The sequence below is a fragment of the Rana temporaria genome, chromosome 9 (assembly GCF_905171775.1).
Source record: "Rana temporaria chromosome 9, aRanTem1.1, whole genome shotgun sequence".
NCBI classification, from domain to species: domain Eukaryota; kingdom Metazoa; phylum Chordata; class Amphibia; order Anura; family Ranidae; genus Rana; species Rana temporaria.
In genome coordinates, this window is record NC_053497.1 from 130,531,531 (window position 1) to 130,557,018 (window position 25,488).

The following is a 25,488-nucleotide window of genomic DNA, read 5'->3' on the forward strand; positions in this document are numbered from 1 at the left end:
AAGAGCGGGGCAGTGACGCTGAGCCCTGGGGAGCCCTGAGAAACATGAAATACCCGATGACAATCACTGGAGGAAGTATTGGCTGAGAGATGAGATCTGCTGGGAGGACAGCAGAGAATCATGCGGAGGTTGACTCCAGTCGATTGTTATTGATGGGAAATGCTGGGAGGGGGAAATGGTCTCTCTGGACAGCATGCTAGTAAGTCCAACCCTTACTAAGATGATTCAGGGAGTTTCCTGGTCTCGTCAGCCAGTTCCATACAAATTCATTACTACCTACACAATCCAGCGCTGATTGTGTTGAACTAAAAGGGACCTTTACTAGCTTTTCCCACTGATTAACATTTTGATGGTATCATTTTTAGGGCCAATCTAGCCCTGTGATATTGCATGTTGCTTGGCTTTTAAAATGCTGGCACCAACAGGTTAGCCATTAGAGTACCACCTTATACTAGGCACATTCTATTGCATATATATATATATATGCAATATATATATATATATATATATATATATATATATAATTTTAGGCATGAAGTTTAGTTCAAACCCCTCAAACACATATTTTCTAAAAGCAGAGACGTCCTGGAGAATAAAATGGCGTTGGCGTCAATTTTTTAGGCAACGCAATATTTGCGCAATGGCTTATCAAGCATAAAAGTATATATTTAACTGAAAATATATATTTAAAAGGTAACAAGTAAATAGATACCCAACATGGCAAGCAATGCATTTGTATGTGCCCGCAAAACGACAACATACTTTGGTAAATTGGGGCCTAAAGCTAAGGTTGGGACTTTTAATTGAGGCAATAGCTTGTACTATTATGTAATTTCTAGATGGTTACTATTTCTACCATCTTAATTTGTATATGTTATACCTCCTTTGTTTGTATTAATAAATAGGTTTACCATATATTTTTGGTTCGTATGTCAGTAATGTGCTTCATAAAAATCCCACCCTTCGTTTTTTCATTCAACATACTTTGGTACCCTATATTTTCCATAAATTATGCTTTAAAAGCCCCTACAGGCCATCAGTTTAGAGTTAAAGGGGTTGTTAACCCATCTGTACAAGTCTATGCCAGTCCCTCTATTAGAGGCTGGCATAGCACCCTGTGTCATTCCTTTTCAAAAACGAGCGCTATAAATACCTAATTTTAGCTGTCTTCAGGCCGGTCACATCACTCACAGCTGCTTTCCAGCTCCAATACATTGCTTCTGAGGGATGGGCCGTGATCTTGCTCTGACGTTAGCCAGGGAGATCACATGGCCACTTGTCTCCTCTGCAGAAGCTCTGTATTGTAGCTGTCAATCGGCCGCAAATCATGTGACATCCGCTGAAGAAGTCCCGCCCCTGGGACGTAACGTTCGGTAGGGAGAGCGTGACGTCACCCGCCATCACAGTCACACACACGCCTGTTATTCTTGGCACTGGACTAAGTGCCCTGCTCTGTAAGTGCATTTTTTACTCATTAAACATTATTGCCTTGTCTCCACGGAGAAACACTATGTGCCTTTTTCTTTCATATTTGGATTGGATGCTTTACTGCTGACCTTCCTTTTGGAGACCTTTTTATCATTGCTGGATTTTCCTTGCTATTGGAGATACCCTTATGGGACTGCTGTATATGACCTAATCTAACAGAGGGTCATATCTGTGAGGTGAGCGGCCATTGCTACCATTGGTGGAGGTGTTTCTGCTTTATTCCACGCTACAGCACCTGCATGATTTTTCTACTCATCACCAGTCACTTTAGAAAAGATTCTTTATGGACTTTCTATTATTGGACTTTTAGCGCTGCACTACCTACTTTTATTAAATCATGTGACCAGCCTCAAAACAGCTCAAATTAGGTATTTCCAGCGCTCGTTTTTGAAAACAAATGACATATTGTGCTCTGCCAGCCTCTAATAGATGGATACAGAGGGGGACAACAGGCACGAGAGAGGAGAGCGGAGCAGGCAGCCGATCATGGAGGGAGGCACTTTGACACCAAGCTGTCACTGACAGCAGGCAGGCTCTGATCATGATACTGCATGAGAGCTGATCATGTGATCATCAAGCTGCTCCATTTAAAAGACTGTGAGGCAATGTGAAGGGATTAGTGTTTGCCCTTGAATGGGGTAAAACTCCTGCGCTGTCTGTGAAGGGGAAGGGGAAGTGGAGTGACGGGGACACTGCTGCAAACACTGGAAAAGGTCTACCTTAATAGACAAAAAGTGATAAATAAACAAGTGAAAATGTCTGCGCTGTGAAAATTAACACACTAATAAGCTATAAGTGAGATAAGAAAAAAGGGCACATTAAACTAGGCAACCCAAAATATAAGCAAGTGAAGTGTTAAAACACGGTAGCAATGAATGAACAGTCTCTATACGTAAAAATATGGCACACATAAAGTCCAAATCAAAGAGATCCAAATCAAAGAACCACACGGTAATGGTAAAAAGTCTGATACAACTGCTGAATAAAAGAAAAGAAAGTCCAATGATAGAAGACCCCGCAACTGAATCTTGTGAGATAGGCAAGCGGCACCCCTTGAAGTATCACACACACCACTAGTGGTCCCAGCAGCTCACCTCACAGCTGGCAAATAAAGCCTGATCGGAGGGGTTTGCATTCGAAGGTCTGGTCTTATAGCCAATGATGCTCTTAGAGTTACAGTCCCAGGCAACACATGCAAGGAGATAACATACGGCAAAATGGTGTAATACTGATATGACAAAGGGTTAACACACGCAGCTAGCACTGGATGCACTCACATGAAGTGAAGAAATAAGTGGCTTATCTCCACGAGCAGCGAGCTCGTCTGTGTCCTGCTTCCCCTCTTGCTTCAAGTCCTCAGTGTATCACTCTGGAGGTGCTAGGTGACTCGAGTAGCGATGTCACAAAAAATGAAGGAAAGGGGGGCACATCGCATAATCCAGTATAGCAAAAACTTTTATTTAAAACAACATAAAAACTCACATTTAAGCAGTAAAACGGTGCACAATATCCACGAGTAGCGAACTCGTTTGCCGTCCGTCAGGTGCTACAGTTGTCCAACCCAGACGCGTATCGTCACACCACGTGACTTCATCAGGGGAATGAAGTCACGTGGTGTGACGATACGTGTCGGGATTGGAGCGTTGGACAACTGTAGCACCTGACGGACGGCAAACGAGTTCACTACTTGTGGATATTGTGCACTCTTTTACTGATTAAATGTGAGTTTTTATGTTGTTTTACATAAAAGTTTTTGCTATACTGGATTATGGGATGTGCCCTCCTTCCCTTAATTTTTTGTGACATCGCTACTCGAGTCACCTAGCACCTCCAGAGTGATACACTGAGGACTTGAAGCAAGAGGGGAAGCAGGACACAGACGAGCTCGCTGCTCGTGGAGATAAGCCACTTATTTCTTCACTTCATGTGAGTGCATCCAGTGCTAGCTGCGTGTGTTAACCCTTTGTCATATCAGTGTTTGCCCTTGTTACAACCCTCAAAGGGGAAACAAAACAATACTCTTAGGGCCTTTGTTCACAGAATTTAGTTTGCTTCAAGCTTGTTTTTGCACTCCAAATTACAATAAAAATCCAGGTAAAAAGGGAGGTCTGAAGGAGGTCAACTGCATGCCAAATGCCCTACAATGAATTCTGAATGATCTCAGAAGCGTCTCGTACTGATGTCAAACTGATTGCACGGATACAAGCCCCAAAGCCTGTTGACATAGGCCATAAAAGTTCAACTGGTATAGTGTTTGTATCAGACATTTCTAGTATGCTACACACACTGTTCCCCTACAAAGGGGAACACATGAAAAGTTTTGCACTTACCATCAACGGCTGTCTTCACAGGTTCAATCCTAGACACGATCTCTGCAAGATCTGTGAAGGAGGCGTTGGGGCAGGTGTTCAGCTGTGGGCCAAGGGTGAAAAAGACCAGGTAAGATTTATATAAGATGAGTTTCTGTATCACATAACTAACCAAAAAACTGGCAATTATTAGTAAACCGTTTTCAACGTTTTATCCAAACAGGACAAAGCAACAGGTACAGTATGCAATAATGCTTCTCATAACAGCTGCATATACTCACCTTCCCTTCACTTGGGAGTAATCTGCTACCTCTGGGTATGGAGAAGCATTTGACAGCACTGGTGCTTGGTGCTTAACCCCCCACTGAGGTAGGAAGAGTCTTCAGCCCTGTATAAGTTCTGATTAGAATGACTTGGAGCTTACATGGGTTTCATCTTTCTCTACAAAGCAGCTAAAGAGTGAAGGTACAGTACGTACTTGATCCAAAAATCTTATCTGGATGGGATTTTCTTTAAGCATTTCACATACTAACACAAGTATCCATATAAAATATAATTTGGAACATACACTTAAAAAGGAAGCAATGAAAAACACTACATAGTGCTGCAAATAACATGTGATCAAGAAACGTTGCTCTTCCCAGCGCGTTTTAATATTGTTTTCTTCCTCAGAGGAAGTGAGAATTTGTAGAGACTGGAAGATATACAAAATAATATCACATGCAATCAATATATATATATATAAAATATAAACAAAGCAACCAATACCAATGAGCATGACCATAGACTTACTTACAAAACCAAATGATCGTAAGAACATGCAGCTGGTAAAATCACTGTTGTGTGCAGAGGTCACAAAGCAATCCCCTAGGGCAAGTCAAGGATCACCTCCCTCAACAGAGCCTAAGAACACCAACCTTGGGGAGAAAAAAGTCACCAAGGTTGGCAACTTTAGGTTCTGTTGAACGAGGCGGTCCTTGACTCACTCTGCAGTGGTTCTCAACCTTCCTAGTGCCGTGACCCCTTGATAAAATTTCCCAAGTTGTGGGGACCCTTAACAGTAAAATTATTTTCGTATCGTGGGTTGTCAGTGCCCGGGGCAAGACAAGTAATTTGCACCCCTAACCCACAGACATTTAGCTGTCCCTTCCACTTGTACAGTATTAAAACCCCTTATGGTACATTTTTGGATGTACTACTCTCTTTGTTCTTCTTTCTTTCCCTTTTATCTCTCTCTATCCAAATTTCTTGTTTTTTTCTCCCATCCCTCGCTCTATCTGTCTTTCTTGTTCTTTCTCTCCCTTTTTCTTTGTTCCACCCCTCTTTTCCTCTCCCTTCCATGTATTCTTTATTTTTATTCATTCTCCTACTCCTTGGTGGGATGAGTGGATTAGGTGCTCTTAAACAAGGTCATCTGCTGATCTGAGAACTGTTGTGAGGACTTTTAATGGCAATTATAATCACAGGTTCTGTTACTCACTGTGCCTCCGACTTTGTGGCAACTCGTAGCAGTGGCACCTATGCCAGAATCAGGAGATAGGGTCTACTCCAGCCCCTCCCACTTCACATTCCTCACTAGTCAGCTGACCTCTAGCCTCTTCACCCCCACCCATGCCGTGAACTGAATGGGCGGCTGCGAAGAGGCTGAGTGGGAGGCCACGGGCTCCAGGGACAGCCCAGCTGGGCGGCCACAAAAAGGCAGGGAGAGTGGTGCGGGCTTCAAGAACAGCCCAGGATTTGGGGACCCCTGGCAAATCATAATTTGACCCTTAGGTTGAGAACCACTGCTCTAGGGGATTGCAAGGCTATGGTCATGCCCATTGGTATTAATGTTCATTATACACAGTGGCCTGGATTCAAGAAGCAATTGCGCCTGTGTAACCATAGTTACACAGCGCAATTGCTTACTTGCCCCAGCGTAACGAATGCTCCTGATTCAGGAACCTCGTTACGCCGACTGCAGCCTAAGATATGCGCGGCATAAGGCTCTTATGCCCGCATATCTTAGGCTGCATTCTTGCGATGGCCGCTATGTGGCGTTCCCGTTGTGCTCAGCGTATAGTATGCAAATTGCATACTAACGCCGATTCACAACGTTACGCGAGCCCTGCGTACGCAGTTTACGTCGTTTCTGTACGGCGTTTTTCGCGTAAGGCTGCCCCTGCTATTAGCAGGGGCAGCCAATGTTACGTATACCCGTCGTTCCCGCGTCGCGAAATTTCAAATTTACTTAGTTTGCGTAAGTGATTCGTGAATGGCGCTGGACGCCATTCACGTTCACTTTGAAGCAAATGACATCCTTGCGACGCCATTTGCCGCAATGCACGTCGGGAAAGTTTCCCGACGGCGCATGCGCTCTACGATCGGCGCGGGAACGCGCCTAATTTAAATGATTCCCGCCCCCTACGGGATCATTTAAATTGCGCGCGCTTACACCGGGCATTTTGCCGGCACGCCCACGCAATTTACGGAGCTACTGCTCCGTGAATCAAGGGCAGCGCAGTAAATTTGCGGGGGCGCAGGGCAAAAACGTTGCCCTGCGCCTCCGTAAAAAAAGCGCAATTGTACCTGAATCTAGCCCAGTATATTGATTACATGTAAATATTATTTTTGTATATCTTCCAGTCTCTAAAAATTCTAATTTCCCCTGAGGAAGAAAGCAATTTTGAAATGCACTGGGATAAGCTAAATTGTACCCAACATATCTTGATCACATGTTATTTACAGTCCTATGTAGAGTTTTTTTTATTGCTTCTTTTTAAAGCTTAAAGTGGTTGTAAAGGTAGAAAGTTTATTATCGTAATGTGTTCTATGCATTAAGATAAAAACCCTTCTGTGTGCAGCAGCCTCCTTAATACTTACCTGAGCCCCATCTAGATCCAGTGATGTTGCAGGAGTGTCTCGGCTGCTCATTGGCTGAAAGCAGCACGGCGCCACAGGCTCCCACTGCTGTCAGTCAAAGTGAGTGAGCTAATGAGGAGAGAAAGGGGGCTGGGCCGGGGCGTGGCTCCGCTCAGGTGCCCCCATAGCAAGCTGCTTGCTGGAGGGGCCAAGAGCACCGATAAGGAACCCGAGAAGAGGAGGATCCAGGCTGCTCTGTGCAAAACCATTAAATAGGGCAGGTAAGTAGAACATGTAAGTAAAACAAGGGCAGGTAAATAGAACAAAAAACAAAACAAAACACAAGACTTTACAATCACTCAGAACCCCCAAACATTATATATGTTATTTAGCATTTGGTTATACTTCTTCTCAGAGCTTTTTTTCTCAGAAAATAGGTGCAGGAACTCAACCACGACCCGTTCCGATTTCAAAAACAGTAGAAGGGTCTTAAAGGGGCATTAAATACCAGGATTGCATTACATACAGAGTGTAGAGTTCAGGGGGTTACACACAGAGTGCAGAGCTGTCACTTGTAAACACAGAAACCCGACTTCTGTGTTTACAAGTGACTGTGGTGAGCAGGCACCAAAGGGTCTGAGCCAGAGGGGGTGGAACTCAGTTCCCCCTGAAAAAAAGCCCTGCTTCTTCTATGGATCACAGGAGTGCACTTCATTCTGAACTCCCATTATATGTTTTCAGCTGACAGTGGACTGAAGCCCTCTGTCGGCTGATGCCTCAGAGCCTGACCACATGGTCAGCAATCGCCCAGAAGCCTGGATTGGCACCTGGCTCAGGTTCTCCACAAGCCGCTGAGAGCCTGCCCCTCCCTCCCCCTCCACAGCCCATCGCTCCCGTGAGTTTTGGAGGTGAGAGCAGAAAACCGATAACGGACAGTTCCGGCTCTCTGCTCAGAGCAGAGGGGAGAACTGAGCAATCGGCATGCTTGATCGATGAGTTCTCATTGCAGAGCCAGTGGGTGACAAATGCGCCATCGGATCCATGGTGCATCCATCTAGGGGCATATAATCGTTTGTTGTTTTCAAATTCTGAACTTCTCTTTTAATGTAAAATATCTTAGCAAGCTGCTGTTTTAAATCCAAGTGTAATTATTAATACTCACAGTTGTGTGTATATTTGCTCATTATATATTTAGACTCCACTTCCTGCTTAGCACTGCCACACTAGGTTTGTGCCTTGCTTATCTATCCTGCCAAGCAGTCAGCCTGGTGGCAAACACGTTTTTTAATCTAATGACATGAAAAGTGAACTGTTCTCCAGGCTTCCAGAACCAAGTTATTTGGGAGAAAAGTTTATTTTTATTGCTATTATTTGTGACACGAAACACATATTTTTTTCCCTCCAAATAATAATGTGATTTGGTAATGCTACAAGGACCTATTGATTCTTGTGAAAAACATGTCTGCCCACCTGCCCTTTTCTGAGTTGGGGTTGTCATTAGGAACTGATATATGATGTGGAGTTTAGAGGCTGCAGACCTGCTGACCCCAATGCAGGCTCTATGACTGAACAAGGACACTCTGTCCTCTAAAACTTCCCATGTTCAGGGCAAGGAATAAAGCACAGTGGTTGGGAAAAGTGCTGGTTGCAGTGTCACAAAGCCTTGTAAATATTCCCCATGTGTGAAAAGACTTCACGCCTGGACCACAGCATATAGATCTATACAAAGCTGATGCCAAGAGGCTGTGGGTGGATGGAGCCGTGACATTTTGCCTTTAAATAAGATCTCCTTTTTTCCAGTTTCTCCCCTGCGGTTAGCAGTATACAGCGTCAATAACACACCTTTTAAACTCCAGCCAAAAACCATTTACCTGTAAGCCGTTCCTGAATGCAAAACCCAGAATGCCATCTGTTTAATGCAATTAAGTCAATCAGACTGAGTTTAGACCTTGTCCTATAATACTGGGCTGCGAGCCAGAAAAAACATTGATCTGCCCCTCAGCCTGGAATTGAGGTCCCGGTTTGACATTACGATTGGCATTTACTGTAACCATTGTCACTGCATATAATCACGCCCATCATTCTGAGTTACCAGGCCCTGCCTTAAAAGCTCAATCTATCCAAAACTGATGCTTCAGCTCAGTCCACAAAAATAATATTTCAGTTCAATGCTATTTAAGTTATTGGTGAAGCCTGGTGGTCAGTCACTGTCCTGTTATATGTATTGAATAATCCCCAGTTTAATGCTCAGCGTCCACCAAAACATCAAAGCTGAATTCCATTCAAACATCTATATACACAGATAAAATACACATTTGAGAACTGTTTTTACCTGCTAAAGAATTTTTATTTATGTCCATCCAGTTCTGTAATTTACACAGCTGTGCTCCACAGCACCGTCCTCTCTAGCAGGGGAGGAGACTTGAGCTTTCCCAGCTGCAGTTTCACTTATAAAGGTCTCCTTTCCAACACCAGCTTGTGACTGGGCAGTGAAAGGAGTAAGTAGATCACTGATAAGCCCTATTCCCTCTATCATTCTGATCTCTCCTTCTGTCAGCATGGCTCCTTAAACTCCAGCAAAACGCACAAGAAACATGTGCCGCTTCTCCCTCCACCTCTCTGGGCTCTGCTGTACAGTATAGACTGCAAGAAGCCAATACCAAGTCCAATTTATGTACTGTTTGCATTAGATTATGTATTGATGATTACAAAGCTGCACTAATTTATGTTTTTCTTATATCTGATTAGAGATGAGCTTTAAAATATGAAGATTGGCTCTTTAAAAGCAAGTCAGCTTACAAATTTCAATCTACCAGGTTCCTTTTAAATTAAAGCTGAATAAACTGAGGATTTTTACCTTCATGCATTCTCTGGATTAAGGTAAAAAAGCCCAATTGTGGCCCTCCTAGCCCCCCCTCCCCCTTACACACTTACCTGAGTCTATTCTTGATCCAGCGCTGTGCCCGGCTGAAGTCTTCTCTCATCTCTTGCTCTTCACACAGGGACTGTCAGTCAAATCCTGTGAGTAGAGAGTGGGGGACGGGGTGAGCCATGCTATGTGTGTCAACAGATGCACACAGCCCAACTCAGGATCAAACCCACGCATCTGCCCTCATAGCAAGCCGTTTGCTATGGGGGCAGACAGACAAGGAGGAGTATACAGTGCCGGCGGGGGACCCTAGAAAAGGAGGTTCAGGGCCGCCCTGTGCAAAACCATTGTACAGAGCAGGTAAGTAGAATATATTTGTTATAAAAAAAGAAAGAAGGTTAACCTTTACAATCACTTTAAATTTTTATTACATGGTGCATATGAAGCAGACATAACATATCTCATACATTTAATTTCCTTCACATTGTACAAGACCGTAATCCCAAGCCATTCGCACGAGTGATTAACCTCTCCAAGCGTACCGCTACAGTACAGACGGCGCTGAAATCTCTTCTGCTGGCAGTCCGAAGACCCTCCCTCATGAGAGAAGAGATAAACAACGAGATCTAATTATTGTATTCATTGATTCCGGGAACCCCTCACGCATGTGTGTATAGCTATGAGCTGCAAACATCCACAGTGTACATAGGTCACTGATGAACTGACTTTTCAGCTGTAAGGGGAATACCCAGCGGGAGACATTCTGAATCACGCTTTACCTCTGCTCAGGCTTTTCTCAGGACTGTGGGAAGTGGACAGCTACAGAAATCAAGACTGGCAAATGATCAGCTATGGAATCACACTGCCAGTTTTGTGTTTTGTTAAGGAGTAAACCGTTTTCCACATAAACAGCGAAAGTAGCACAATAGTCCATGGTAGTAAATCTTTTATTGTTGGGTTCGGCTTGAAGGATAACTAAACCCAAAAACAAAAATGCAACAAAAGTGAGCACACCCCTAAGTGAAAATGTCCAAATTGGGCACAATTAGCAATTTTCCCTCCCTGATGTCATGTGACTCATTAGTGTTACAAGGTCTCAGGTGTGAATGAGGAGGTGGTGTGTTAAATTTGGTGTTATCGCTCTCACTCTCTCATACTGGTCACTGGAAGTTCAACATGGCACCTCATGGCAAAGAACTCTCTGAGGACCTGAAAAAATAATAATAATTGTTGCTCTACATAAAGATGGCCTAGGCTATAAGAAGATTGCCAAACCCTGAAACTGAGCTGCAGCACGGTGGCCAAGACCATACAATGGTTTAACAGGATGGATTCAGCTCAGAACAGGCCTCGCCATGGTCAACCAAAGAAGTTGAGTGCACATGCTCAGCGTCATATCCAGAGGTTGTCTTTGGGAAATAGACGAATAAGTGCTGCCAGCATTGCTGCAGAGGTTGAAGGGGTGGGGGGCCAGCCTGTCAGTGCTCAGACCATACGCCGCACACTGCATCAAATTGGTCTGCATGGCTGTCGTCCAGAAGGAAGCCTCTTCTAAAGATGATGCACAAAAAACGCCCACAAACAGTTTGCTGAAGACAAGCAGACAAAGGACATGGATTACTGGAATCATGTCCTGTGGTCTGATAAGACCAAGGTAAACTTATTTGGTTCAGATGGTGTCAGGCGTGTGTGGCGGCAACCAGGTGAGGAGTACAAAGACAAGTGTGTCTTGCCTACAGTCAAGCATGGTGGTGGGATTGTCATGGTCTGGAGCTGCATGAGTGCTGCCGGCACTGGGGAGCTACAGTTCATTGAGAGAACCATGAATGCCAACATGTACTGTGACATACTATAGCAGAGCAGGATCCCCCTTCCTTCGGAGACTGGGCTGTAGGGCAGTATTCTAACATAACGACCCCAAACACACCTCTAAGACGACTACTGCCTTGCTAAAGAAGCTGAGGGTAAAGGTGATGGACTGGCCAAGCACGTCTCCAGACCTAAACCCTATTGGGCATCTGTGGGGCATCTTCAAACAGAAGGTGGAGGAGCGCAAGGTCTCTAACATTCACCAGCTCCATGATGTTGTCATGGAGGAGTGGAGGAGACTCCAGGGGCAACTTGTGAAGCTCTGGTGAACTCCATGCCCAAGAGGGTTAAGGCAGTGCTGGAAAATAATGGTGGCCACACAAAATATTGACACTTTCACTTAGGGGTGTACTCACTTTTGTTAGCAGCGGTTTATACATTAATGGCTGTGTGTTGAGTTATTTTGAGGGGACAGCAAATTTACACTGTTATACAAGCTTTACACTCACTACTTCACATTGCAGCAACGTGTAATTTCTTCAGTGTTGTCACATGAAAAAAATAATAAAATGTTTACAAAAATGTGAGGGGTGTACTCACTTTTGTGAGATACTGTATATAGCATTTTTGTTTTTGGCTTTAGTTATCCTTAAAACCCTGGACACCGAGTACGTCCGTGGACGTCACTCCACCTTTTTGCACCAAGAGATGTAGGCCTGTCAGGTGCGACGGTAGATCCTCCGAAGAAGACTACCGTGACCTCAGCATTGTAGAGATGACCGAGTTGGACAGACCCCGATCTCTAAAAGTCTGGCTTCCAATAGCCATGTTGAGCAAGTCAGTGACTGTACAACAGGAGGAAGTATGGGACCTCGGGACATAGGGACCTCCCGCCCTGGAAATCCGCCAGGGTACCTCCGCCAGATATCGGCGTACCAAGGACGCGGAGGCATTAGAATCATCGGGATCTCCTCAGCCTCCACTCTGTGGAGCAGTCGAGGAAGCAACTACAATGGAGGAACGGCAAAAAGTCGCCGATACAGACCCCACAGGGCCACCAGCGCGACTGACGCGTCTGTACCAGATAACTAGACCTGGCCACTAACTTCGACACCCTTGCGGTGGAGATGAGCGGCCAGGAGATCCATGCCCTGTGAGGCTCACCTCCTGCAAGGGAGCCGAAACACCCCAAGAACAAAGACCAGTCGCCCTGGTCCAGCATCTGGCGACTCCAGTAGTCCGCCTGCCGGGATACCTGATGGTAGACCGAAGCCACGGCCGTGGCGTTGTCCGGCTGAAACCAGATCGGACGAACTTGCAACCTCCTCGACCACGAGGAGAAGCATATCCAGATCGAATAAAATTGTAGGACAATGAACCAGGACAGGCACAATGAACCAGCACAGCACCTGGTATTCCCAGGCGGTCTTCCACCCAGGCACTAGCCAGGCCCGACCCTGGGTAGCTACCGAGACCAGACGAGAGCGGGCACATTCAGGGAGGTGTGGCCGTAGGTCCACGCAAGTCCAGCGACTCAGGGCCGACTGGACCCCCCAGGTGCCCCCACAACCCGTGAGGCTGGCATTTGCCGTAAACCCGACCACTGGAAGGAAGAGACAACTTCCCAGACTGAAGAGTTGGGGATCTCAGTCACCAACTCAGAGAGACTCTGACTAGGTGGCGCACCCGAATTTGATGATTTCAGAGACAAGAGATTTTTACCACCTGGACAGTATGTCCCCTGGAAAAACCAGAGTGTGGAACTGGGCATACATTACTGCCTCGAAGGAGGCTGCCACAGGCCCAGAACCAGCAGGTGGCCGGAGAGAAGACTGATTGCGTGATGCCAATATCTTCACCGCAGATTGAAGAGTCTGCAATTTCTCCAGGGGAAGAAGGACCTTCGCCACCGAGGAGTCTGGATCAACCCTAGATACTCCAACGCTGAGTCGGAACCTAGCATGCCCCAGATTTGAACCCTGGGTCGCACACATGGAAGGCGGGCTTGCTGCCACTGAGCTACACCTTCTGGCCTAAATGGTTAACACCCACCCGAATCTTCGGAGGGTCTGAATGGGAATAACACATCCACTAGGTCTGAGACAGAAGCTGCTCTCAGAAGAAAGTCATCCAAGTAGCCACGAGGCAAAGCCTCGCTGTCCCAACAAAGTTAGGATAAGTGCGAGCTCCTAGCTGAAAACCCATGGTGCTGATGCCAGATCAAAAGGGAGGGCCACAGGCTGACAGAGACCCTCTCTCATCATGAAGCACAGAAAAAAACACTGACATGCACAAAACGGGACCTGCATGTATGCGTCCCTGATGTCTGAGGACGTCCCCCGGATGGAGCGCAGCTACTACCGAATGAGTGGATTCCATGTGGAACTACCCGACGTTCACAAAGGTATTTAGGGCCTGAGGCCCATAGAAAACCTCAAACCTCTCGTCCTGCAGGAAAGGTAAAATTACCCCACAGCTTAGCAAGTCCCACACTGCCCAAGGCAGACCGACAAGCCGGGAGAGGAAGACACAAGGAAATAACTTTGTTCTGTGGATAGGAGGAAACCCTATCTAGTACTCCGAAGAGACCACCTCGCAGACCCACTGGTTGGAGAGCAGGGAGGATTCACCAAATTGTGAACCTGCAAGCCGCCCCCCCACCTTGAGACAGAGAGGGAAGGCTACATACATTGGCAGGATTTGGTTGCCGGCGTGAACGGCTTACGCACCCAGGGACGGATAAGTCCCCCAGTTGGGCCTTTGACGGCCGGCCCATAAATAATACACACACATAGTGTGTATGTATATTATGTAGGTGTATGCACACATGCCTTTGGAGGAAACCGAGTACCCGGAGGAAACCCACGCAGACACAGGGAGCGACAATGCAAGTTCCAGGCAGATTGGTGTCAGTGTCCGGATTCGAACCAATGACTCTCTTGCTGCCAAGTAATGGCGTTAACCACTACACCACCATGTGCATAAAACCATTCTGAAACAGAAGCCCTGGATAACAAGGGCACAGCATTCAATGAAGCATCACAGACCTCAATGAGGCCCTGGACCAGCTGGTCCGCTAGCCTAATAACTTTGGGAGAGAGTCTGTGCTCCTCCACTGTCTGGTGCAAAATGCTCACTCGGTGAGTGACTGAGACCCCAGAGTAGAGGTCACAATAGGCCACAAGACAGACCCCAGCATGGTAAACATCAGTCAGATCCATCGAAGCGGGGCCTCTTGCAATAGGGAGAATGGTCACCTATACATGACACCCAGAGGGTCCACCACCGGAGAAGAAACCCACCTCTTGAAAGAGCTCTCCTCAAAGGGGCACTGAACAGCCCGGCGGTGAGGGACTACAAAAGCCCTCAGCGGCTTTTCTCATTCCGCATCTAAGAAATTAACAAAGAAGGGCACAGAAGGAAAAAACTTCACAGAGCGGTCTGATTTGTGTGATCCAAAAAAGACCGAGCCCTCGGCGGAAACCCAGCTGCACTATCCAGCTAAAGAGGGTCCCTTACAGCAGTGAGAAGCGCACCCATAAATGCCTTATGCTGCAGATCCAGGTAACTGGTCCATGGCTCCATGACAGAGCATTCCCCAGGGGATAACTGGGGGAGGGGGCACTCTTAACCCCCGCCCGACCGCAGTCCACCCAAACCCTGGCACCAAAGTGTCCAGGACCAATAATAAAGGACCTTCACTTACCTTATCCAACGCTGCAGGACTCTGCAAAAATACAGGCAGTCCAATCTTCGCCCATCACGGAGAGCCAAGTCTGCAGACCTTCAGGGACCGGGGTCCATGGACAGGAACACCACACCCCTGGACCTGTATCGTACCCTGTCAGTAAGCTTTTGGTATTGGGTCTGACCAAAGCACTGAGCCCACAGGATCCAGCCCTCAAATGAGAGGCATTACAGGCAAAACCCCGTTCTTCTCAACCGAGACCCGGGTACCGTCCACTTTGGCTAAGAAGCACTTTGGACGGATCCGGAATAGGCTTGCTCAAGCAAGCTTTCTAAGATGTTATATCACGTGACCACCACCTTAGACACTGGTGAAAAAACTGAGGTACTCCCGGTATGGGAGGGGTTGCCAGTGTCCATCACCTGAAGGTAGACTCTGTAACCCACATAGTAATTACTATGCTTCTCTGTGTCCCGTGATGTACGAGAAAAAAAAAAAAACATCTGTGGGAATCCCAGGTACTAAACACCTGCTGCCACCACAAGCATGTTGGGGAAGGACCCAGATACTGACCCCAAATAGTAGCAATACATACACATAGTGTGTATGTATATCATGTGAGTGTATGCACTCCACAAAAAACGGAAGCTCCCAGGCCCTATTCAGGGGCATCTCACCCCTTGCTGCGATGACCAGGGTACCCAGGGGACTCACCTCATGGAGGAGACTGCCCAGCGATGCCGTCCGCCCTCAGCACACGACGTGTGGGGAGGAAGAAAACCGTGAGGTAACTTGCGGCATCTGAAAGGACCTGTGTGTGCCGTAGATTCAGCACTAGGGGTCAGGACTACCCAAAGATGGCCGCCGAGCGTTCAGAACACGGCCACAGGAAAATGGCCGACCGCAATGTAAGCTGCGCCATAGCGCGGCTACGACAAAATGCCGTCAATGGGAGTATTTAATGCTATTGAAAACCACCCAAAAAATGGCGCCAGCGCCAGCCGAATGGCGGCAAAATGCTGCATTTAAACAGTAAAAGCCACCTAGGGCTTTTAAAGGTGCAAAAAAGCAAAACCCTGCACAGGAAAGCCCCAGTATAAAAAACTCAGGCCAGATACCACAGTCCCCTCAGGAAGGCCCCCCCCCCCTCCCTGTCATATGTGGACCTTGGAGAAAAGCTCACCGGCCACCCCAGGAATCATGGGGTATTGGGTGGCAGACCCAGCCTCTTTGCATAGGTGTGCCCACGCTTGCTGGTCTGACTGAGTAGACTACAAGGATCTATATTATCCAGCCTGTCTCTCAGCCGACAGTTGAAAGAAGATTCTTCAAGAAAAAATTAAAATAAAACAAAATAAAATTTCTCCTCAGGGCGCTGGGCCCAAAGGGTGCCATACGTCCTTCTCCTTTGCTAGGCAGAACAAAACTGAGGCTGCATGCTGCAGTGAGGAGGGTTATGTCTGGAGGGACCGCCCCCTGGGCGGGGCTGTTCAACTCTGTTAATGTAACATGTATTTAATTATCTAACATGTTTCTGCCTAGTCCTCTCCTGTAAACAGGGAACATAACCCACTTGTCAAGATTTAAGGAGCTGTGTCCGTCCATGGACGATAAGAGAAAATGTGTATACTTACCTATTCCCTGGGCGCTCATGATCTCCCCCATAAGCGGCTTCAGGGGAGAGGAGAGATTGTCGACAATAGTTGCAATGCCTGGACAATGGCATCACCCAGAGGCTCAGTATTGGGCATTCATTTTCTCCACTGAAGTCAGCATTGGGAGCCGATCATGTGTCTGGATAGATCGCTCCAGGTTATAGGTAAGTTTACACATCTCTCCTCTACAGGCTAGTTGTTCTAGGACTTAGAATGGGGTGAGAACAAGTTCAAGATTATATAGGTTTAGACCAGACTTCCACGTTAAGGCGAATCTGTACTTACTCATGTAGGAGAAACAGCTAGCAAAAGTTTGCTTTTAGGCCCCTTTCACACGTGTCATGCGACTTTGCAGTCTCAAGTCATACCCTGTGATTTCCAATGAGTACCATTCATATCTGTGCGACTTCAAGTCGCAGCAACTTCAAAGTAGCCCCTGCAGTACTTTGGTCAGACTTTGATGTGACTTGAGGTCCATAGACCTTAAGATTACACAGGCAATGCATTAAGTTGTGGCAAAATTGTACAACTTTCAGGTCGCACAAGTGTGAAAGGGGCATTATGCAACCAGCAGCACATATTCTCATTCCCTTTACCTGCTACTCTATTTGGCTGTTGGGGGCGAATAAAGATACCCAATATCTTTGGTACCTAGCAATAGGCCGCTCAGCTTGATGCATGCTCCAAGTCACAAAGTGCAGCTTATATACCGTGCTTCCCGCTTTTGCTCCTGGTGCTCAAATTGAGCAATAGGGATGGTGAGCAGCTGGTTGCTGATATCTGTGTACAGCATTACAAGAACCTAGTTGGCATTTAATTGACATGTCTTTATACAGTATATATGCACAACATAAATCTATTTTGCAGGCATACTTCAAATCATACAAATACCCCATAACTTGCCGGAGGGGCCAAAATTAATAAGTGACCCGCATGGGTAAACAATAGGTTTGTTTTAAGCTTCATCCCCTCCGGATGCCATGCTTCTCTTCCTGTGTCAGAACTTTAGTGCGCAGTACAGGCTCTGCTGTTTGATAGTATTTAGCTTGGTGCAAGTGCTTGGGATGGCAAGATTTCTTCTTGCCCAATTGTTAGAAGCCATGTTATAGTAAGGCCTGATGTTTCATATAATTTTCAAAATAATAACCTAGGATCAATGAAATTCAAGAACTTACATCTGAAGTTTTGGACTTGCACGTTTCTTGGCGGTCCTTCAGCATTTTGACGATGACGCCACTGCGACTCCAGACGTTAAAGACGGTTTTCCCATGCTGGTGCCCCACATCCTACAACAGAAAGAGCAGAAGGGGTTAATACTGAGTTCAGCATTATGAACGCCATCTAAATGCCATTACTCTGTAATTACTGGTCAATACCTGGCAATCGCTCAGCTATGGAACAAAGCTCGGCCTGCATATTTGTGATCAACCTAAACCAAAGCTTTTAAAATAGCCATCGCTACACACTGGATACGCTCCAGGCGTGCTGATAATGATTAACAGTCGCAGCTTTTACAGACAGCAAAGTGGATGGATTATCTGGCGGTAGAGTCTAAATCTCTTCCATAGATCAAATTAATGCAAACTAATTGTGTAGGTGATGAGGAAGGAAAAAGATGACGGAGAACGGGCCTTTGTACTTTTAACTATTATATCGCCTAGATCAGTGGTCTCCAAACTGCAGCCCGTTGGCCATTTGCTTGCTTTTATTCAGGCCCTTGGGGCACCATTTCATTCACTGACAGGGCATAATTCCTCCCAATTACATCAATGATGGGGAATTATTCCTCCCAATGAAACCAACAATGGAGCCCAAGACAACACTGATGGGGCACAATTCCTCCCAGCGATACCAACAATGGGGCAAAATTCCTTCCAGTGATAGCAATCATGGGGCACTATTCCTCCCAATGACACCAACAATGGGGCCCAATGACAACAACGTTGGAGCACAATTTCTCCCTGCGATATCACTGATGGGCACTATTCCTCCCACTGACACCAATGATTGGGGTGCGTTTAATCCCACGGATGCTGGGACATTTTGCAGTCATGTTGGCCACATTCCGCGCCCGCCCCACAAAGCCTGAAGGACAGTAAACTGGTTCTTGGTTTAAAAAATTCGTAGACCTTTGACCTAGATAATATAGAGGATAATATAGAAAAGCAAAGTAAGTCAACTTTTCAATAAAAACAGAACCCCTCTTGAACTCTGAAGCCAAAGAAGGAAACCTTTTAACATAGAATTGTAAATGGATAGAAGAATGAGGTATTTTAAGTCAGTTACTGTGTACATTTCCCTCTTACAGATAACCTTGACAGATTGCTATTTCTGTGGGTGCAATACATAATTGCATCTTTCTGCATACTGTAATCTCTTCCCTTGTTGCCAGGAATCAACACAGCTCGAAGATATACCTAGAAAACTTGCTCATTTCTAGGAAGAACATACAATGATAGCCAGGTAGCTTCCAACACTGGGGAATCACTAGTGGTGAATTTATGGTGACAGCAAGAGTTTACGGTCATTGTAAAAGCTTTGTATATATGCCCCTGAGATAGAACTCCTCCCAGCACAAAGAGCGAGCGGTTTAATTCATCTAGACAGCTCTGCCACAAGCTTTGCCCTGTCGCCTGTAAATTATACAAGTCACAAGGTGCCATCTTAGAGAGCACTGCTGCCACAGGAGAGGAAGGGTGCGACCGGTCACACAAGGACAACATATCATTTATACTAAATGGGATTTTGAAATGAGAGGAGATATTGGGATACAGTATGGTAATGAAGAGGCCTTAATAAAGGGACCCGAGTATTAATGATGATAGAACTTTCACTAGGAATGCAAATGCCATACACTTCAGGAAAGTCATTTTATTACATGCATTGTGGTTTCTAGAGAGTTTGGAAATAGATGGACCTTGAGGCTGAGCTGTTATCACTAATGCACATTCCTCTTCTCTTCTGGTTTTGGATCAAATTTTATTTTTATTCGGGTTACAATGATTCAAACTGTTGTTTAATATCGGTGTATACCCTATATTACCAAAACGGGACACCTGCCTTTACACCCACATGAACTTTAATGGCATTCCAGTCTTAGTCCGTAGGGTTTAATATATAGTTGGCCCACCCATTGCAGCTATAACCGCTTCATCTCTTCTGGGAAGGCTGTCCCCAAGGTTTAGGAGTGTCTATGGGAATGTTTGACCATTCTTCCAGAAGTGCATTTGTGAGGTCAGGCACTGATTTTGGACGAGAAGGCCTGGCTCGTAGTCTACGCTCGAATTCATCCCAAAGGTGATTTATTGGGTTGAGGTCAGGACACTGTGCAGACCAGTCAAGTATCTCCACCCCAAACTCCCTCATCCATGTCATCCATGTACTTTCGTGCATGTCCAATAAATAAAATCGGATGAACTGTCCTGATCGGTTCTCGGAAGCGCTCTACTAATGATCCGATTATCATACGATCGTTTCGAAAGCGGCATTTTCTGTACGATTTTCGGATCTTGTGTACGGGGCATAAGACTGGGATGCTATTAAAGTTCATGTGTGTATAAAGGCAGGTGTCCCAATACTTTTGGTAATATAGCGTATGTCTCTGTTTTACAAATAAACAATACATGCCAAAGGAAAAGTACTATGGGTTGGCTAAACAAACAGCACAGCAGATAAAAGCTTACTTTGTAGCTACGTTTGTCTGACTGAACCTTTCCACTGAGCCCACGGAATGGAGTCACTACTGTAAGTAGTTCTGAAAACGACAGGCTTCTTTCAGCATAGGTGAAGGATAAACTTGCTAAATATGTGAAAAGAGATTAGCGTGCCAACCGCTTGGCTGGATAGAAGACTGCATAGAAATAATATGCAATATTTCATATTTAGGTAAAAAAAAAAAAAAATGAAATGTTATTTTTTTTAAGTCCTTTCTATATAAATAAAATATATATATATATATATATATATATATATATATATATATATATATATATATATATATATATATATATATATATATATATATATATATATATATATATATATATATATATATATATATATATATATATATATATATATATATATATATATATATATATATATATATATATATATATATATATATATATATATATATATATATATATATATATATATATATATATATATATATATATATATATATATATATAAAAAAAACAATATTCCCTTCAAATTGGTAACAGTGAAGCCAGCTATGATGAGATGGACCAAATAAAACCTTCTCTTGGAAAGACTGGTCACTGTCCTTAAAGTGCACCTGTCAGGAAAGCGGTGTTTCGCCTGCCATTGCTGGCCTAAATCTGAAAATGCTTGTTGGCTGGTTGTCTCAGACTCCAAGACTTCTAAGTTACTAAAATCAATAAAAAATAATTTCATGGACAGCCGCACTCCAAAATAAACCTAAAAAAGGTAGCCTTTATTGTTGTAAAGCAGGGGGTGCCACATGTGGCCCGCGCCCTTCTGCCCTGGAATAGCGGGTTGGCAAGCCCAGATCACAGGTTGCCAATTTCCCATACCACAGCATCAGTGTTGTGAATGAAGCTGGTGGTAGAGGAAGAAAGCGGCTGCGGACCAGAGCCCCATAAGCTGATGTTTCCTCTACAGCGCCGGCTTTGCCACAGAAGGAGTCTATGGCAAAGTTCAGCTAACCCGCAGGATAGACACAGGTGCACTACGCTACACCCGCAGTGTGGGCAAACTGCAGCACATCAGTTGAAAGCCCTTTTCACATGATCAGCCCGACCAAATGGGACCCTCAATTCACCTCTACAGAGCAACAGATGTCCATTTACGCTCGCCTACCTCCAATCCAAAAAAACAGAAGGGAATTTGTCCCCTTCCATCTGGGCAGATCGGAGGGCCCATAGAGTAGCCGTGACCTGTCATCCGCACGCCCTCGCTCATTGTGGCCCACGACTGGTTACCAAGTTGCTTAAGTGGCCTTTGCTATTCAAAAGGTCGGGCACCCCTGTTGTAAAGGGATAAAAAGCACTACACAGAACAGCAAGCAGTGGGATAAAAAGCGAGGCGTTTCGCACAAGAGTTCAGTGCTTAGTCACTTCTAAGTTACTGGCCTGGAACAAGCATTTAAGAAAGGAATGAAAAAAGTGCAGTCATTCCTATTCCCTATACCTGTTCTGGGTCAGAGACTGTAACGGTATTAAAGGAGAAGTATGGCCAAAGCTCTTTTGGCTATACTTCTCCTGTGGGAGAAAAACGTTGTTCTGCACTCCTGTGACCCAGATTCAGCTGACATCACAGAGCCGGTCAAGACTCTGCAGGGATCCCGACAATAATGTCAGGACCTGCCCAGATTTCTGACTGGTAGCTGGCTCAACCTCTTAGCGCAGTGCTGGGAGCCTGAGCCAGCTGCTTCCGTACCCTCCACAGCCTGGCACATCCACTGAGCTCTGTGCTCACAGCAGACCTAAGAACTGAGTGATCAGTGGTCTTTGATTGCTCAATTCTTAATGTAGAGCCAGCGGGGGTCAGCCATTTAGGTATGTTATTTTTTTTTTGTTTTTATTCCGACACTTCTCTTTTAAAATCAATGCATCATGAGAGGTGTACTCTAAAGATGCTCTCTCGCTAAAGGAGATCTGTATTGAGAAGAATACTGAGGCTGTCATAACTAACATCCTTTAGAAAATTCTAGCTGCCTGGTTGTTTCTGGCTTCAATATGTTGGGACACTTATCTGAAACAGACAGATCTGGAAATCCAGAGTCAATTTAAAACTCCTGATCTGCATATACCGTATGTTCTTAGCTAGTGGCTTAGAAAGTAGTGAATCAGCACAACAGGTAAGGAAAACGAGCGTTCAGAAGGAGATGTTAACAATGGCAGCCTCCCTGTTACCTTTGAATAAATAAAAAAATAAAAAAGGTAGAGTATGACTCTCTGGTAATGGCCACAGTGGGTGGATGGGGCTACAGCAATCTGAGTGATTCAACAATGAAGTATTACTTATTAAGTGGACTAGCCGTGGAAGGGACCACTAGGTAATATGCGACCCCAGTGCTGCTTTAGAAGATTACATAATCTTAATGTTACATCTGCTACATCTGTCCCCCCATATGAATGCAGAAATACGTACACAAATCTCATCAAACTTGCCGAATTCCAACGTGCCATATCTGTCAATTGGCGGTCGAATGTACTCGCAGTATTCACTATTCTTCACCATCTCCAGCTGCCGCACACAACACACATATGCCAACCGGGTCTGGATCTCTGCCATATTCAGCACCTTCAGGGGGATGGACAGCATTAATGAGTTTATATACATAGGTGCAACAGGAATGACTTTAGAAAGGTATTGCATGCATTTTTTTTATACGTCTCAGGCAAACCCCCCAATCCCACATGCACAGCCACAATCCTGTGAAGATGGAATGATCTTCTATTCAGGCCACAAGCGGGACATTTTTTTTTCATTCAGCCAGCAGGCTAAAACACACACAAAAAAACAGACTCCTCCATCCACACAAGGGAGGCATTGTATTGGCTGCATCTACTGATCAGCAAAAAGTTTTCTAACATTTTCTGTTTGACAGAAGACAGTCTAATAATCGAATTCTGTCAGACGCGGATGGTCACACATGGATCGGAATTTTGGCCGATATCTGCTGAACTGGCTGAATTTATATCCTTCTATGGCTAGCTTAAGGACAGAAAAAAGATTCTCAACCCACTTGTTTGCTAGTAACATGCCTCATAGTTTCTGAAGCAACAAGCAATTTTACATATCCTTTAGCGGAGTGGAGAGAACAGAGATGACATCATCTGTGTTTTGCGGCTCTTTCATTGGTTCAGTTTGGGAGGCTACGTTTCTGACTAAGCTGAACTGTACTGTAGGCCTGGCACCTGGCTGCCCTGTGTGGCAAGGGTGCATGCTCACCAGAATAAGTGGACATAAATCTTTTCATATGTTCAAGACAGCTGTGTACCAGACCTGGTGCACTCAAAACAAACAGAGCACTGTGGGTTTTCTAAAAAGAAAGAACAGCAAAATTGTATACCTTCAGGCTCTCAATACAAGAAATGATCTATATGAAAAAGCCAAAAGGGGGCGGGGGAATTTCTCAGGCTCAGTGCACATATTTCAGCTTGAGCTACTGAGCTTGGTTTCAATTTCAACAGAGATAAAAACTAGAAAGGTAAATATGAAAAGGGGACAAGAGCCATCTCTATTCATTGAATATTAAAATCCATATCATTCAGCTGCAATATTTAATATTTACATTTCTAAATATTACATATTTTTACAGTTAATTTAACCAGATCACATGGATAACCAAATCTACTTCAAGCTGGTATTTTCTGTATCGGCAACATGTGTAAGAGCAGCAGTTTCAAATCCTGCTCCAACTGTAATAACGTAATATGAGATTTTAAGCCCTTTATGTATAAGAAATGTGGCTCCCCATTTAACGAACTGGTTAAAAACAACCTTAATTCACTTCCAAAGCGGTTAATGCCTGAACAAGAAAATCCATTCTTGTTTACTCCAGGTGAATGCATGGCTGCTCTGAGCTTTTCGCATCACTTCCCTTGACAGTCATAGCAGGGAGTCCGCACATCTCCCCTTGGACGAGAGGCCAGTTTGATTACCACCATCACCTGAGAAAGCCCACCTTGATTTTCTCTGACAGCGGATTCCACCTCTTCCACAGCAACCACCAGCCAGACAGGGCATCACCGTAATTAGTCAGGTTGGTCTCATCTCTGCTGCCCACATCAATGGCTAAAACCACCTTGGCACCCATGGAACGGGCTACGTCGGCTATTGGAATTCCAAAAGAGAATGAGCATGTTACAAGTCATTTTAATGGTAACCTCTCACTCTAATACAAGAGCTGTAGCTTTTCATATTTTGGGGAAGCAGAAAGCTGTGTGGCCCCCGTTTAAACTAAAACAATAAAGAACACTGATCTGCACCAGAGAACATATAGTACAGTGTTATAGCCATATAAATCTGTTTAATGAAAGGATCTCGTCACTCCCCTTATTGCACTGCACAACACGCCTTCATGAAGACAAAACATACTGACAGTTAATTAGAAGGAAAAGTGACAGAATAATTATTGTAAAAATGCTGTCAACTACAAGGACAGGTTTGAATACTAAAAAAAATAATTCTCGTGTTTAAAGGAAAACTGTAAAGGTTTGTGGTTACCTTTATTTTCATGTTATGTTCAAGTTCACAAACTGATTTAATATGGAACATTTTCACTACTTGTCTGATATCTTTATAACAAGTTAGCACACCGCTTCCATGACATTTAGTTTCCAGAGCATGCTCTGTTTTGTAATGAGGAAGCTTGGCAATGGCTCTTTACTAGTTGATTGTCTCTAGGTAAGTAAAATTCAATACAGCTTGGTATGTGCTAGCAAAGAGTGAGGCATGTGTATCCCTAATCCCTATTTTTTAGCATTGTGTTTTGTATAAGACCTGAACAGCAAGAGATAATAGTACACAGGCTATGTAGACTATTCACAGCATCACAATAAATCACTGAGGAGAAAACATTGAGCTGGAACCTTTAGGCCTGCCATACACGGTTTCGAATCTCAGACGGTTCAGCGGGCATTGGCCGAGATTCTTTTTTTTTATAATTGCTTCTTTTCTTTATTATAACAAATTACAACACATACACAAAAAAGAGGAAACAAACAAATAAAGATAACAAAGAAAATACAAAAAACATCACCATACATATATAAATAAAAATACATACATTACCCCCCCCCCCCCCAAGAGCACCCTCAGATTATGTCTCTTGCT

The 25,488-nt window shown here is 44.8% G+C and overlaps 1 protein-coding gene across 2 annotated transcripts in view; it reads right to left on the reverse strand.

The window, feature by feature from the left end:
* The window catches only part of PNPLA7 (patatin like phospholipase domain containing 7), a 413,102-nt gene that overhangs the window by 16,373 nt on the left and 371,241 nt on the right, over positions 1-25,488 (reverse strand). For both annotated transcript variants that reach the window (XM_040324512.1, XM_040324513.1), the window contains 4 exons: positions 24,338-24,486; positions 22,798-22,950; positions 17,835-17,945; positions 3,819-3,900 (listed from right to left, as the gene is read on the reverse strand). In XM_040324512.1, the coding sequence (XP_040180446.1) occupies positions 3,819-3,900; positions 17,835-17,945; positions 22,798-22,950; positions 24,338-24,486 (495 nt within the window). The remainder of the gene's footprint in view (positions 1-3,818; positions 3,901-17,834; positions 17,946-22,797; positions 22,951-24,337; positions 24,487-25,488) is intronic.